This window comes from Silene latifolia, chromosome 1 (genome assembly GCF_048544455.1).
Source record: "Silene latifolia isolate original U9 population chromosome 1, ASM4854445v1, whole genome shotgun sequence".
Taxonomy (NCBI): Eukaryota; Viridiplantae; Streptophyta; class Magnoliopsida; order Caryophyllales; family Caryophyllaceae; genus Silene; species Silene latifolia.
The window spans coordinates 128745040-128762009 of NC_133526.1; the positions used below are offsets into that span (position 1 = coordinate 128745040).

General features: G+C 36.9%; 2 protein-coding genes across 8 annotated transcripts; both read left to right on the forward strand.

Moving 5' to 3' along the window:
* Positions 1-6300: 6300 nt before the first annotated feature.
* On the forward strand, positions 6301-10473 carry LOC141609072 (pentatricopeptide repeat-containing protein At1g74900, mitochondrial). 2 transcript variants are annotated; one of them, XM_074428301.1, is made up of 2 exons: positions 6301-8262; positions 9496-10473. In XM_074428301.1, the coding sequence occupies exon 1, from the start codon at positions 6407-6409 to the stop codon at positions 7862-7864; it is 1458 nt and encodes a 485-aa protein (XP_074284402.1). In that variant the 5' UTR covers positions 6301-6406; the 3' UTR covers positions 7865-8262; positions 9496-10473. The 2 variants fall into 2 exon arrangements, with proteins under 2 accessions (XP_074284402.1, XP_074284405.1); XM_074428304.1 differs by having other exon boundaries at positions 9507-10473.
* On the forward strand, positions 10249-14464 carry LOC141609093 (E2F transcription factor-like E2FE). 6 transcript variants are annotated; one of them, XM_074428327.1, is made up of 11 exons: positions 10249-10334; positions 11269-11336; positions 11446-11498; positions 11838-11915; positions 12019-12072; positions 12162-12249; positions 12618-12685; positions 12770-12842; positions 12931-12992; positions 13282-13672; positions 13940-14464. In XM_074428327.1, exons 4-11 carry the CDS (start codon positions 11838-11840, stop codon positions 14029-14031), a joined length of 906 nt encoding a protein of 301 aa, XP_074284428.1. In that variant the 5' UTR covers positions 10249-10334; positions 11269-11336; positions 11446-11498; the 3' UTR covers positions 14032-14464. The 6 variants fall into 6 exon arrangements, with proteins under 6 accessions (XP_074284428.1, XP_074284418.1, XP_074284422.1 ...); XM_074428317.1 differs by having other exon boundaries at positions 10268-10334; positions 12922-12992; XM_074428321.1 differs by having other exon boundaries at positions 10270-10364; positions 12922-12992.
* Positions 14465-16970: the final 2506 nt, after the last annotated feature.

The window sequence follows — 16970 nt, forward strand, 5'->3', positions numbered from 1 at the left end:
TCCGTTTATTTCCGTCTCATCCATGTTTTACTGTTTTATGACCTCAATCATATGTAAATAATCTGCTAATAACTTTCATCCGAGTCTAAAATCGCAATCAATCCATTAATTTACCAATTAACCTTAACGGTTTGCGATTCAACTTCACGCCCGAACTCACCCTTGGAATGAGACAAAGAATCGCTGCGCGCTCTTCCAAAGGGCGCAGATGCTCTTCTTCGCTGTTCCAGGATGAGTTCTGTCTCTGAACTCCTTTTCTGCCTTGACGTAGTTTAATTAGTTTACGTATTAATCAACTAATATTCGTATTATCACCTTCTGATCTGTCGTGTTTTATTCTTATTTCTTTTTCTCAAATTATCCGTTTTAAAGGTATTTTCGACATAAATCGCCTATCCAATGTAATCGTTGTAATTTTCATTATTGTAATTCATAATTATTGTATTCCATTTATCATTTGTATGTTTCCACATGTAAATCAACATTAAATCCAACTTCGACCCAATTGTGTGCTAACTTAATTGTTCACCGACTTAGTTAAATTCTCACATGTTAGGATTAATCTATGGATGTTGCATTGCATGCATATAGCCGACGATATATCAAGTGCGAATAACTTCCCTAATCATTAGTAGAGGCCGCTATCGAGGCGGGCGGGATTAGGTGTTCGATCAAAAGAGCTTCCTAATACGTACCCTCACCCCTTACTCCAGATCTCCGTGAGCACCCGTGTTCATTGGCATCCACGAGAGTCATTCTAGACATAGAATGCTAAGGGTAACGATTGCTTAGTGTTCATGTCACTACTTTGTGTCTTGACATGACACGAGGTATTCGAACGGTTCCAATTTCCCATAAAAATTGGTGGCGACTCCATACAAAATGCAAACGCTTGTTTTCGAGCCCCTTCACCAAGCGCCCCCGTGGGCGGCCCGCTGTCCACAGGTTTTAGCTCACAAACACATTAATAGAAATGCAATAATAAACTAAACCGAGCTAAAATAAGGGGTTAAATTAAAGTATTTATAAAATGGACTTATCAAACTCCCCCAAGCTAAACCCTTGCTTGTCCTCAAGCAAGCACACAAAATAATGTATGACAAGGACAAGGGTACAAGCAACAATTATCCCTTCCGAATACAATTCCCGTCAAGTAATTTTAAAGTACAATGAATCAAATCCCGAAACAACATGGGCATAGGGAAAATGCAACAACATGGACGAGATTTATATGACGGCGTAGCATAAATACTTCACATGAACTTTTCGGCCCTAACATGATCTTTTGACTTTGGACTCTCACGGTTCACTCGTTACTCATTTATATATGAAAGGATTTTTGTGTGAGTAGCACTCACCTATCCTCGACTCATGAGAGTGTGTCCGCAATCTAATATGGTAGTCATTTCAAATCACAAGTAAAAAAAATCAAAATGAAAGCATATAAAAGAAGTCAATGGGTAAGAAGAAGGCAATTTGTAATGGGTAAAAGGGGGACTATATGAATTATGATATGTGGAGCTAAGTTAAGCTAGCAACAACCAAGTGCAAGGATGCTCAACCCCAAAACTTGAACCTAAAATTTCAATACAAATCACAAGAATACTCTCCAAAAATTCATGAATAAAATATGAGAGCTTCTTATTTCAACTTTTTTTTTTTCAATTCAATTCATGCTTCTCTTTTTTTTTTTCTTCTTTCATTCTCTTTTTTTCTTTCATCATTTTTTTCATTTCTTTTCTTTTCTTTTCCTCATCTTTCTTTTTCACTTTTTCTTTCATAAACCAATTCCGGAAAATAGCAATTCCGGAAAATAGCAATTCCGGGATAACCAAGCTCATAAAGACTCAAAATTAAGCATATCCCAAATGAGCACCCTCACACCAATGACATAGCTACTAGCTTAACAAGGTAGGAAAGTATATAATGTAGCTAGATAAGATGTAAACATGTGTAATGAGGGGCTAGAAATGGGCAACAAAGTCTATGTGAATGGCTTCAAATGCAAGCATATAATGAAAGTAATGCTTATAAAAGATGAAATAAAAACCATACTTGTGCGTTATTGATATAACACACGCCATAAGGAGACCTACACTCACCTAAGTGAGACCGGAAATTGATGAACCGGTCCAAGTAGGCTCTACCTTACCATTTTGTGGCTTGCCAAAAGTCAATATCAAGCCTATTTGGTTCAAATTTCATCTTCCCCCTACTATGTCAAGACATTCCCATGTATGCAAAACCCATCAAAAGCGCGACTCATTAGCTTTAAAAAGCTACAATATGGGAAATGTAAGGAGAAATGACATTATGCATAAGACAAAAGGGTGGACACAACAAACACTTTTTATGAAATTTTTCAATTTTCAAATTTTTAGTTTTTTTTTTAGATTTCCCATAACTAGGCTCACTAAATCCCTACCCCAAGTTAGAACAACACATTGTCCTCAATGTGTAAAACAAAGAAGGACACCCGACAAGGGGAGATGGGATGACACATGCAGAAATAAAGGAGGACAAGAAAGCATACTAAAGTGTAAAAGCCTCCCCCAAGCTAGCTTGAAAACGGGGTAAGGTTCAATCCAAGTAGCAAAGTACCTGTAAAAGACAAGTTACTACAAACTAAAGCAAACTAAATGTCTTATTGTCCTAACTATTACATCAAAACCAAATGGGAATTGCAATTGTCCAAAAAACTGTAAATTGTCTCAAAAAGCATAAATGAAACACATTTGCATAAACGAATATCCATTGTCTTCTAAAAAGCATGTCAACGCCCTTAGAAGTTGATTATATTCCTGCGCATGAGCAATACACAAGCATATGTAAGCAATTGATAAGATATAAGCATGAAAGATCAAAGGCAAGAAAGGATTAATCTTATCAAAATACCCATGAGAGATTTCAAATAGAACCACCGTACTCCACTCGTCAGCAAGAGAAGGAGTATCATGCTTAAGACCATAAAATAAACCGTTAGTGCAAATATTATAATCATGAACGGTCTCAATTTGGTGGTATGAAAACTCTAAGTGGTAGGACTCATCAAAAATGGGGGGTGCATCCCACTTAACCTCTAAATTAGCATCACTAAGTCCTTTATCAACTTCAAATGGGTCAACTAGATTCCATGTGAAAGGATTTTCAAAGGTTTCAAATGACTCGGGTAAAACCTTATCCTTTTCATGATAATCGGGCCCAACATCATCCATGGCACGTGTGTCAACTACCTCCTCCACGAAATGGTTAATTGGAACGACAATAGGGGGAATTTCAACCAAGAAAGTCGATCTATCGTCATCGTCATCCAATAATTCAAAATTGTTAGGGGGAGAAGACTCGCATTGGGAGGTTGGGAGAGCATAAGGAGAAGTAGTAAGATCACATTGGCTTGCTTCTTTTTGAGAAAGTTGTTTCCAAACGAGCTTGAAGCACTTTGAGCTCCTCTTGCATGCGCCACACATTGTATTGGCGTGCTACCTCCCGTAGTTGACTTTGGCTAGCCATGAAAACTAAGAAATTCCAAAGTTCCGGCCCGATTATGTAGTAGACACCCCCATTACTCAAGTTTAGAGCCATTTCTCGGGTCTCAAAATCCATGCTATTAAGCACGAAATGACCCAAGTAATCCCCATCAAGAACATATCCAAGGGATATGAGACCATCGCAAAAATAGTAGAACCGGGCAAGATAGTCATGAAAAGGCTCATCTTTGAGTTGTGGGACGAATCCGTCATTCATTATGAAATGCCAAGCTTTATTACCTATAAAATAGGCAGTAAAACTACAAAGAAACCGTGAGAAGAATCCCAAGGAACAAGTGTTCCCTGAGATAAAATAAAACAAGATAAAATTCAACAACTAATTAGCAAACAAAACCGTGCTCCCCGGCAACGGCGCAAAAATTTGATAGGATTGTTGTATACCTAATCAAAGATAAATACCCTAGACACAAATGAATGTAGTAATAGAGGTCGAACACAAGGAGACGGGAGTTGTTAACTAGTTGTTATGGGGTGAATTCTATCATGGTCGGTTATCGTATGATTGCTTTGTTTGGTTGGTAAACTCGTGATAAAACAATAATAAAGGAATAGTCTAGGGAGGTCAGGTCACACATGCAAATTATGTAAATGCTCAAGTTAAACATAGGAGTTGATAAAATTGTTAATTGTTTAGGCTAAAAGACAACCACCTCTCGGCCTTATTGTCAACCATAGGTCGGGTCCTAGAGAACTCTCATTATGACTAGGTCGTCCTACTAACACATGTTTAGTCCAATTCAATTTCGTGCCTCTCGACTTATAAAAGTGAATTAACAAATTTAATCTAAGATAGTGATCATTTATCGAAGATTAACAATACAATGCAAACATGTGAAAGAAACAATGAAACCATATTAGAACATCCTAATTCAGCAATTGCAAGAACTACTTATGCATGGTTTCCCTTATTCCCTAGACAATTTTAACTACTCTTGCATAATGTAAATTAAACTAATGACAGATGATAAATTGATCATAATTAGTAAATGGAAATGACAAAGGAATAACAAAGTAGTACAAGAAATGAGATTACCTTTATAATGGAAATAGAACTTGAATATAGAAGAACAAATACTTGAAATGGAGATTGCAAATGAACTTGAAATGTGTAAAGGAAATTACAATAAGGAAATGCTTAAAGGAAATGTAATCTAACCGAAAATAAGAACTGAAATGAGATATAAAAGTGGTGTAAAGGGTGTGTAAGAAGTGTATAAGAAGTGTGTTTTAGATCCTGGATCAACACCCTTTATAAAAGACCAAAGTAAGTAACGGAAACGAGCTAGAAGAGGCTAACCCCGAGCGGGGCGACCCCACCCCGATCGGGGTCGTGTGTTTTTTGGTTATTTCTCTTAATTCCTCATTAATCAACACCAAATATCCTATGCTCCGTCATTAAGCTCCTTAATCACCCGAGTTAAGAGCATCATTTGACATCCTAAGAGCATCTCCAAGCTTGACTCTTGGTCTTGCTTGACTTGGACTTTTCTTTTGGGCCAATTTCATTTCTTCACTTGTTCATCAACCCAAGCTCCATATTTTTTATTCGGGCTTGGAAATTACCAAAACACCCTTCCGCGGTCATGCTTAGTCTTTTAGCCTCGTGAACTCGCGTGCTTGCTACTTTGACGGGAAGAATCTACTAAAAGCTTAATTTCCTACAAAACACAATGAAAACAAGCAAAACACAACCAGAACACGGTTTTAGCTCACAAACACATTAATAGAAATGCAATAATCAACTAAACCGAGCTAAAATAAGGGGTTAAAGTATATAAAAAATGGACTTATCAAGCAACTACGTTATTTAAAATCTCGGGTCATAATAAAGTTGGTAACGACGAGTCTTGAATTTTGTTTTTTTTCAGTTTACTACTTGGGTTAAGGTTGTCTTGTCAAAACTAGTTCAAATAATACTCCCCCCGTCCTAGTCATTAGTTTACACTTTCTATTTAAGGTGTATTAGTCAATAGTTTAAACTTTCCTTTTGTAGTAAATAAACCACTCATGTGGGTGGGAAGCATTATATTTCCTCCTCATTTCAAGTTGCTTTTGATTTTTTTTTTTTATAATTATAAACTCATTACTCTCTTCTTATCTTAATAGTCGCGTATAAAGCAATTGTAAATTATTGATGAGACGGAGTGAGTAAAGAATTTGCTAAAATAAAGCTTTTTTTTGTCCAATTTGTCAGCAATCTATACTTTCCCTTCTTTTTTTTCTAAATTTTTATCACAAAATGACAAGTTTATTTTTACCAATACTTTAGTTGGGTACGGTAGGGTTGAGCATCGGTCTAAGATCGGACCAAACCAAACTGAATTGAATGCCGAAAATAAAATTTTCTTGGATCGAAGACCGGACCTAAACCTTTCGGTCTTGGATCAGAGCGAACCCGAGATATTCGATCTGGTCTAGTCTTAGGTCAAAATGGACCTAAAACTATTTTATTTTCACTATTTCATATATGATAAATACATTTAAATTACGCTAAATCAATTGTGCATTGATTAATTGACAATTATTTTATATGAAAATATCGTTAAAATTAATTTATAATATCTTTTGAATATAAATTATCATTTATTTTACGATTTATTAATGATTCGTTTAAAAAAAGAACATAAAATTCCGTCCATTTGATCCAGAGCTAAATTAACCGGTCTTGGGTCAAACTAGACTGAATTCTAAGAAAATGTGGACCGAGGACGATCTAAAATATTTGGATGATGGTCCGGTCCATTTTTCGATCAACTATCAAAAAATGGCCCGGTTTAGCGAAAGATCGAGAGAGCAGTGAAAGAGAGACGTGAAGGAGGTACGCAATCGCAAAAAAAAGCGAGAGGGTCCACCAAAAGATGCAGGTCCTGAAACGACCACTAGGTTTCCACATCCACCACTTGAGCACCGCATCAACCACCATCAGCACCCCAACCCCAAACAGCATAGCTACCTTAGTTCTAACCACAACAAACCCAACCGACCTAACCCAAACCCTCCACAAACCAACCCAATGGTCATGGTCACCTACCTTAATCAACCAAACCCTGAAACACCTCTGGAACCATGGTCCCAAAGCCCTCTTATTCTTCACCATCTTAGACCGCCACCCCACTTACTCTCACTCCCTCTCCTCTTACCATCTCGCCCTCGACATCTCCGCCCGTCTCCGCCGCTTCTCCGATGTCTGGATCCTCCTTGACCGCCTCCGCCACCGCCGCCTTGGTCCCACTCCCCTCACCTTCTCCATCCTTCTTGAACGTTACGTTTCCGCCGGTAAACCCGATAAAGCTATTGATATCTTCTTGTCAATGCATAAACATTTTAGTAGTAATCAATTTTCTCATGATTTGGCTTGTTTCAATAATATGCTTGATATTTTGTGTAAGGCCAAACGGGTTCACAAAGCTGTTGATTTCATGAGGGTTTTTAAGGGGAGGTTTAAGCCTGATGTCATTTCTTATAATATTATTGCTAATGGTTGGTGTCAGGTTAGGAGGGTTAATAAGGCCTTGGCCGTCTTTAAGGAAATGGTTGATAGGGGTATTGACCCGACTTTGACTACTTATAATGTCATTTTGAAAGGCTATTTTAGAGCGGGGATGGTTAACGAGGCGTGGCTGTTTTTTAAGGAGATGAGGAGGAGGAACTGTCAGCCTGACGTCGTTACTTATACTAGTTTGATTCATGGGTTTGGGGTTGCGGGGGAGGTTGCCAGGTCCAGGAGGTTGTTTGCTGAGATGCTGGATCATGGGGTTTTGCCTAATGTGGCTACTTATAACGCTTTGATTCAAGTTTTGTGTAAAAAGGATAGTGTTGAGAATGCGATTGGGGTGTATGAGGATATGATGAGGAAAGGGTATGTTCCCAATGGGGTCACGTATAATTTGTTGATTAGAGGGTTGTGTCATCATGGGGAGATGGGTAAGGCCGAGGAGTTTATTGGAATTATGAGAAAGGATGGTTGTGACCCCAATGTGCAGACGTTTAATCTATTGATCAGGTATTATTGTGAGGCGGGGGAGATTGAGAAGGGGTTGGAATTGTTTGGCAAGATGGGGTTGGAGGAATGCTTGCCAAATTTGGATACGTATAATGTTTTGATTAGTTCTATGTTTGTGAGGAAGAAGTCGGAGGATTTGGTGGTTGCTGGTAGGTTATTGGTTGAGATGGTAGACAGAGGGTTTCTGCCAACACGGTTTAACTTTAATCGGGTATTGAATGGCCTTCTAGTGACGGGTAACCAAGGTTTCGCCAGAGAGATTCTGAGATTGCAGAGTAAATGTGGTCTGCTGCCTAGGCACTTCAGGTTATGAAAAGTTTGACATAAAAATTCGTTATGCTCAGTGAAAGGCTATAGTGTGAGGTTTTTATTGAGAATAGATAATGGTTGTGGTCTTGTGGATGGCTGTTTGTTGGTGTGGCAATCTGAATGTTCGAGCATTCTTTTGCAAGTGAATTCTGAGGTAGGAGTGTAAAGAACGAACATTTCTATACTGAGTGGGCAATGCTATTGTCGTATGGCCACATAACTCACCAAACAAGTCCCTCTTTAAAATTTTTAATAGCTTAAAGAAATACTCTCAAACTTGGTGTCTTGCTGTCTCTCAACCCTCATGGAAAATCCTGCTATGATTTATAATTTTATATGAAGGGAACCCCGAGGTGCTTAGGTGCAGTTATAGTGCTCATGTATGGGTACTGAAGGATTACAGTAAGTTTTCTGCCACTAAATGGGAATTTTGTTGGTAGTCTTTCGATTTCCGTTTTTTTAATGAATATTTATATGCTTAAATCATGAAGGTTATTCAAGATGAAAATGTTAAACCGACAATTTTATAACCCTATACTTTGCCGTATTTATTGTCATTGTTTTGGAAGGAGGATGGTTGGAAAGGATGTGGGCTAGGAGGTTAAATCCTTGTTTTACAGTTTACATAAATTAGATTAAGTATCAACTGTTAATATGGCATTTGATTTTAACAAAGCGGACGAGGATAAGTGCAGAAATTAGAAAAGTCGTACAATTAGGTGCCTGAGGGTTCTTCGTTCCACACGTGTGTGTATATATTTATATACTCCCACCTTCCTCAAATGACTGTCTTATTTGCTTCTGCACAAATAATAAGCCCTCTGACCTAGACACATTGTATCGGGTCCTACTTGTTTCTTGTATGCTACGGGACTCCTTAAGAGTATGAAGCTATGTGCAACTTTTTTCTTGGGTGCTACTAGGCTTCTTCTGTACACAACTTTGATTTTTATGCTTCTGGTCTGATATGCTTTGTACAAAAAGTACTAAATTAACATGCTTTGTTGGGTTCAGTATTGGTTGAAAAGTATACTGCGTTCATGATGATCAGTATCGGAGCCTTAGTGGTTTATTAACTTTATTTCATTCTTCTGGAGTAAGGTCTTGCTTTCAAAAACCCGCATTTTGAGTTTCTGTTACGGTAGGGGAACTCATATATGCGTCCATTAATTATTTTCTTTTTATACTCCCTCTGTCCCGGTCATTTGTTGTCCTTTTCCATTTTGGAGTGTCTCAGTCATTTGTTGTACTTTCTATTTTAAGAATGAACTTGATGAGTAATTTGATCATTCTCATTCAATTTGTTCCGCTTGTCATTTAGTTATTGGCTATCTCATCTTTCCTTGGTCTTTGTGCCAAAACCAAAGGACAACAATTGACCGGGACGGAGGGAGTACATTTTAGGCTTTTAGCAATGTAGCTGAAAGCCATCTTTGCATCCCTTCACACAAATGTGTTATTCTGGAGAACATGGAGTTTAACCTGTTAAATCTCACAAGTAATACTCACAGACACAATTTTATTCTTTCTAGGATGCATAGTTTCTGTTTGTTTGAGTTCATGAACTTACGGGCTTGGGGTTCATATGCTTTTATCTTTCAAATGTATATCATCATTGATCTTATGCCTTCTTAGTTCTTATGCAGCCACTGGCCCACATTTCCACAAATATTTATTAAGGTAGAATTTCGTGGAAGCTCGGATACTAATCTTAGTATGCATCAGGTAGCCGTATCTTAACAGTTAACACATTTTGTTTTTCGGTTTGTGGATAAGATTATCTGCTTGCATAATGCCTTGTGGAGTTGTGGTTGGCCGTTTGTTTGGTGCGGCATTCTTTTGCCTGTGTGTCTTCTGAGGTACAAGTATATAAAGAAGGAACATTTCTAAACTGAGTTGACAATGCTAGTGTCAGCATGGCCAGAAGGCTCTCGAAACAAGGTCGTCTTCGAAATTGGTGGGCTTGGTGCTTTTGATCAGGGTCTAAAACCTAATGAATGGTGACAGCTAAAAGTCAAACCTGCTGTATCTCAACTCTCAAGCTTGATACTTGAAGAGTCCGGAATGAGTTCTTGATGGGTTCATGGAGAATACTTTCCACATTTATGCAATAATTGACATTTCGTCATGCTATCTTGCTATAAGAGAGGGAGTTTCCGGCAAATTTCAGAGATAACGAAAGCGAAGTGCCATCCGTTTTGACCAAGTGACTCAATGATCATGCCTTTTGAAGGCCTGGCGGTGTTTCATGAAATTAGTTCACAGATTATACCCCAGTTATTTGTAACAAAAGTTTATTCCGTGTTCTCTGTTTGCTATCAACTTCCAAGAGTTGAGATTTCAATCTCGTTCGAAAGTGCTGCGAAAGTCAAAGGACAAGGGATTTGTAAATAAGTGTGGATTGATGATGGGAGCTGCTATATCATGCGCTTGTTGGCAGGAGTGATTAAGCAAAGAAGCATGTTGCTTTAAAGGTGAACGAGATGCATGCTTAGATGATGAGGGTATTTCCGATCATTTACGCTTATGATTGTGTTTATTGTATCTAAAAGAAACCACAATTTGGATGAAACGGAGCAACAATTTTAAAAAGAGTCCTCATGAATTCGATTACGGCTGTACTTGCCAATTACAATGCTCCACCTATAACTCACTTGTAAGTTGTATCTACTCTAATCCGAAATCAACAATGACCCTCCTGAATTTGATTTGAACCCAAATACAATATCATCAAAAGAACCAGTCCAACTACTTAATTGTAGAGCTAGTAAAAGCCAATCTGACTGGAAGAACTCTGCCTGGCTGACCTAAAATATGACGAACCGGGATGGACTTGACCAATTCCAAGGTTAAACCATTTTTTTTTTTTTTTTGATAACCATTTTTTATCCTGCCCTAGCCGGAATCAAAACTAGGTCGAGATGACCCGTCACACGATATGCATTACTCGAGTACATGGTTGATTCCACAATGAAACAAAGATGGACAGAGTACTCCTCCGTACTAAAATTGCAAACTTAAATTCAAATTCCCGCTTTTTTAACGTTTCAACATCCCTCCACACCTCAAGTATTTTCAAAATTACAGCTCCCTTCCTTTTTCAGTGATTTATCTAACTCCTCCTTCAATTGCTTTCTTTTTATCTACTTATATCCCTTCATTCTTAATCTTTCTTTCTCAAATTCGGGTTTTCGGTTCTCTTGGGTATTCATTTACTTACTTTAAACGCTTTAAGCTTAACAATGGCGTCAGATAATGGATCAACCCATCACACTTACAGCAGAAAGCAGAAATCTTTGGGTCTTCTTTGTTCTAAGTATCTTTTTCTCTTTTCTTTGTTTTCTTCAGGAATTCTGATTTTTGCTGTCTTGTCTTGTTTAATTTTGTTGCTGTTTTTGTTATTTCTAGTTTTTTGAGGTTGTATAACCGAGACGGTGTCGATTCTATTTGTCTTGATGATGCTGCCAATAAATTAGGTACCTGTTACATCTGATTTGCTTTTCCCTTCAAAAGTAATGTTTTTGATTCGTTTAGAAGGTGTTTTTAGTTACAATTATGTTAATTTTGAGGATGGATTTCATGTAGAGGTTGAGAGAAGAAGGATCTATGATATTGTCAATGTCTTGGAAAGTATTGGGGTATGAAATCTAGCTCCCTTTCTCTTTAATTACGAATGTTACTTTAAAATTGAATTTATGAGTGATGGAAATTTTTTGTTAATATGGAACATGAACCGGTAAAACATCTCATATACTGGTATATTGCAGTAAGCTTACACCTTCTGAGTTCTGAGTTTTAATTTGGTTTTATACATTAGTTATTGCCGAGTGTCCTGACATTTTAAATATTGTGGGCGAATAGTAGGAAGATTTTGAAAAACGTATACAATCCAATAGAATAGAGGAATAATGGTTCACATTGTACATTTTGATTAGTTTTACATGCTATATAATAATTTGATGTGTTAAATAATCTAGATGCTAACAAGGAAAGCAAAAAATCAATACACATGGAAGGGTTACAAAGCAATTCCCATGGCTCTAGCCTCGCTAAAGGTGACAACTTGTATAATTTTTCTGCAAGTTTAGTTACATTTTTTTTGCACTGGTGGTGAAATTCATGTTCTAACTATTTTTAACATGCTAATTCGGTCATCAGGAAGAGGGTTTGAAGGAGAATTTTGTTTCTTCAGAACCAAGAAGTAGAGTTAAGGTGAATTTGTCATTCATCTTCTGTTCTGTATTCTATTTCCTATGCCCATTGTAGACAGCAGATTTACACAAAGTGTGTTGCCTTTTCAGGTTCTGGACTTTGACGTTGATGCAGATGCATTCCCGGATACCGGTAGTCAGTCAGATGCATCAAACCCTAATGGTGCTTCTAAGCCTGGTAATTTGCTGGCTACCAACTTTTTCACTTCCGATGATTATTCGTAATTTAATTTCTACCTCTTATCACATTTCATTTAGCTTTCTCCTTTTGGACTTCGATTGCCAACTTTGACAACATCTAATTTGTGATATCTGAATTCAAAACAACTATTTTTGTTTTAGCTTTTTGACGAACTTGAAATCATCGTATATTAAGATAGAAGAACAGTACTACTAAAGTTAGAGGAGGACAATAATGAATGGAAGGAGGAATTCATTACACTGTTCTTTCTAGCCATTGAGTCTGTACATATTTATTAAAATATAAGTCATAGAAATTAAGTTTTTTGTATAAGGAATTTATGTGGCTTCTTGGTATGTTGGCAGATAGTAGAAAGGAAAAGTCTCTGGGGATTCTGACACAGAACTTTGTCAAGCTGTTTGTTTGTTCTAACGTGAGTAGTATATTTTTCTGTATTTTTTACTTCTATATTATCTTATACTATTATATACCTCAAGAACTGTCATTATACTTTTAGGTCGAGCTGATCTCACTCGATGCAGCAGCAAAGTTCTTGATTGGAGATGGCCTTAATGCAGTCGTGATGCGAAGTAAGTAAATCTTCTTCGCACTTCCTCTTTTCTTCTTTGTTATAATACAGCTTCAATGACTAACTATAATGTGTATAAGATAATGCAGCTAAAGTAAGACGGTTGTATGACATTGCCAACGTTCTATCCTCCATGCTACTTATTGAAAAGGTCAGAAGATGATTGTCGATTTAGTGTTTGTGTAATTTCAGTGAAACGTAAATTCCTTTCATTGCAGCCCTGTGTGTCCTTGGAACTTAGAAAGAACACATACAAGCTGAATATTAATTTAATAACCCTTTTATGAAAGAAGCTTTGTGTAATATTTAGACGAAACAGTCGCCTTGTGAGACAAACCTATTAATCCTCAAAATAAATGAGATATATATAGAGATGGGTAGTTTCAAATGCAAGTCTGTCTCATACAAAACTTAGTGATTTTGTTTTGGATAAAATCCAGACGCATCAAACAGAGAGCAGGAAGCCAGCATGGAGATGGTTGGGTTATCGTGAAAGAATCGAAAATACTCCGTGCCGTCTTCCTTTATCCCCTGAACCTAAGAATAGGACATTTGGGACTGACTTGACTAACATTAGTTTTAAGAGGACTAAGGTGGATTACCCAGTTGGAGAAGCGGCAAATCATATGAAACTCCAAGTGAAAACAGAGAATGTTGACAATGAAACAGCCTGCTCAAAGCAAGACCCAAAATCAAGCTCTAGGAGCTGTCGTTATGGACCCTTTGCCCCTGTGACTATTGCCAAAGTAGGAGTTGCTGAACAGAAAAACAAGTATGGCCGTGACTTGGAAAGTCTTGCCACCTGTTATCGCCCTCAATATCACAATCAAGGTAAATGCGAATATGCATCTTTTTATAATAATATATAACCCTTCTGCTTATTCGGTTCTATATTTTGCTTTTTGGGTCATTCAAAATTCAGACCTTAAAAAGACTAAAAAAATATGCTCTCGAAAGTATGGGGGTTCATTGTTCATCCACATGACACATATACACTGTTTACTTGCTAGCTGTGTTTTAAAACGAAGTCATTTGGAATGTGAATACTATTGAATGGAAATCTTGATTTTCGAGTGGTTTCCCAAACTGGTTTTGCAGCTGTGAGAGACCTCTTTGAACATTATGCTGAAGCATGGAAAACTTGGTACTCTGAAGTAGCAGGAAGAACATCAGTAGAGCAGGTTTCTTGAGATAGTTCATTATTTCCTCTCCAATCTGAAACCAGAAGATATATGTTGGTTGAAGAACGCAGACACGAGGTTGATTCAGCTGGCAGTGAGATAGTAGCTCAACTCCACATTGGACACTCACGTCAGCTAACTGTGATCAAGCGCTTGACACGATGTTGGAAATTCCCTTGTTTCCGTCAATTGATAGACATGATATGCAGGAGATTTTAGATGGGTGAGACATGAGAGGATATTTTTTTTTTGACAGAGGACATGAGAGGATATGATCTTTCTGTAAACTGTAAAGTATAATAACTTTTATAAAATGTGGTTTGGATTTTAACTTGAGAATTCATCAACTTGATTTAGGGATTAAGGCTCTTGTAATGAATACAATATGTTTTGCATGTGAATATTTGAAGCTGAAATAGATTATTGGAAATTTCTGAGTTTATTTGTTGCACAAGTTTGAATTGTACTCCCTACACTATGGATTTGGCTGACCTCTATTATGAATCTGACACGGGATGTTTAATAAGGAAGCTTTTGCGAATGCTAGGAATACATTAGTGTCTTCAAGAAGTTGCTTGATGTATTGAAAGTTCAAATAATTCTCGTAATGAAACGGATTCTCTGTCCCACTTTCGTGTTCCATCTTATGCCCCACCTCTTTAGTCTTCTAACACATCATCCTAGCTAACTAAACAATAAGGCCATGGAAATGTAAAATCCCTTTATTTCATGCTGCCAAAAAAAAAAGGCAAATTTAACAAAAATAACTCAACCTTTAATATGTCTTCCAGAAATAACCCAACCTTTTAACTTAAATAATAATAATCCAACCTTTTTATTTTTGTCACAAAAATATCTCAAAATCTCACCTAAACTAATTTCAACTTAATATTGAGAAATGATATTTTGTAAAATAGTTTCATAAATCTTTATATAAAGTTTATTTTGCGATATCATACTTAAAAAAAATCATAACCAAAAAATTTGAAAAATTATAATTTCCTTACTTATAAATGGAAAATTGATTAATAAAACAAATATATAATTTTTTGAAAAAAAAAATAGTTTGGAAAAGATTGCAAGTTTCAAACTTTTTTAATGTTACCGAAAATTTGTAGAGTTGATAGCCATGTTTGTGATTTCTCAATGAATAAAAAGTTTGGTGAAGATGAAAGTTTGGATCTTTTTAATTTTCTACCTGATTATTTGATTTTATGTAGTGTTAATAAACTTTATATAAAGATTTATGAAACTATTTTACAAAATATCATTTCTCAATATTAGGTAGAAATTAGTTTAGGTGAGATTTTGGGATATTTTTGTGACAAAAATACAAATGTTGGATTATTATTGTTTAAGTTAAAAGGTTGGGTTATTTCTGGAAGACATATAAAAGGTTGGGTTATTTTTGTTAAATTTGCCAAAAAAAAAAAAAAGTTTGAATTGTACTCCCTACATTATGTCACTATTTACACCAGAACAATGGATGGTATACTGGTATCTAATACTCAGAAGGCGAAAACCTGTTAGATGATGGAACGATAAACATTGCTAAGAACATTTGATTTGTATATCTTTGAGAAATGTATTGAAGGAAAACACATGTGTGCTCTACAATTACACCAACTTATATGGGATGATTTTATGTATTAGATTGGCCCCAAAATTGGATGAGAATTACACGAGTATTCGGTTTGCTATCTCATACAATACTCACTCAAAAAATTATAACCAAAACATTAAGTTAGAATTGAAGTAAAAAGCATTCGACCATCAGGTTGGAAGTTTGCATATTTGAGAGTCGTGATTACAGTATTATTTTGTCTTATTTGGAAGCACAATGCTCTTTGTAACCACGACTTCATCTTCGACATTTACAAATTCCCCTGAAATAGATAAAAAAATTTATGTTAAGAATGTGGAAAAACTGAGAAACCCAATCTAAAGGTGTAAGAAAAATTACCTAGAATTGTAATCCCAAGCTTGGCATTGTAGTTTCCTTTGACTCTTTTTTTTTTTTCATTCTTTTTGGTATTGACCAGGAGTATCCCCTACCGACAGCTGGGGTACTGAGGCAATTTAATGGGTTGACCCCTCCCAAATTTGACCTTTTCATTTCCAAGAGTTAGGAATCGAACCCCTGACATGTTAAAAAGGTTCAAAAGGAACATAAAAACGCTTTAGCAACGAAAATAAATTTCAGTTAGTACTCATATAGGTTAAATTAGACCTGGCAAAACGGGTCACTCGGGTCGGGTACGGGTCGGGTCAGTTTGGGTCGGGTCATTTCGGGTCTGTCACATATTTCGGGTCGGGTTGGGTCGGGTCGGGTCGGGTTACTTTCGGGTTTCGGGTCAATTTCGGGTGACCTGTTGTCGGGTCATTTCGGGTCGGGTCATTTCGGGTATAGGTCATTTTGGGTCAGGTTGCTTTTGAGTTAATGGCTAAGCACTTAAGTTAATACTATTTTGATTAAGAAATACTATTTTGCAACTATAACTATTTATTAAGAATTATTGTAACCAATGAAACTTTATTTTGATATATATAGTATTAATATGAGTTAGTACTAGTCGTTTCGGGTCATTTCGGGTCACTTCAAGTCATTTGGGATCAGGTCAATTATGAGTCGGGTTTTTTCGGATTGGGTCACCTCGGGTCGGGTCACATTGGGTCAGAGAATGTTCGGGTCGGGTCTGGGTCGGGTCGGGTCAATTCGCGTTTCGGGTCATATTCGGGTCAAGCACGTTCGGGTCATTTTCGGGTCTCGGGTCAGCCTTTTCGGGTCGGGTTGTGACACCCTCATTCATTGCGGAAAAGTAAACACATAATTCTAGATAACTGCATGGATATGTTTGTAATAGGTTCATTTGGGTGAAAACCTGTAGTTTTTAAAAAAAACATGAACCTGTTATAAAAATATCCAAATGGGAAGGTGTCAAACATGC

Coding starts and splice junctions, on each gene's coding strand:
- LOC141609093 (XM_074428311.1), top strand. CDS start 11,103: ATGGCGTCAGATAATGGATCAACCCATCACACTTACAGCAGAAAGCAG. Junction 11,916..12,018: donor TGGCTCTAGCCTCGCTAAAG/GTGACAACTTGT, acceptor TTCGGTCATCAG/GAAGAGGGTTTGAAGGAGAA. Junction 13,673..13,939: donor CCCTCAATATCACAATCAAG/GTAAATGCGAAT, acceptor CTGGTTTTGCAG/CTGTGAGAGACCTCTTTGAA.
- LOC141609072 (XM_074428301.1), top strand. CDS start 6,407: ATGCAGGTCCTGAAACGACCACTAGGTTTCCACATCCACCACTTGAGC.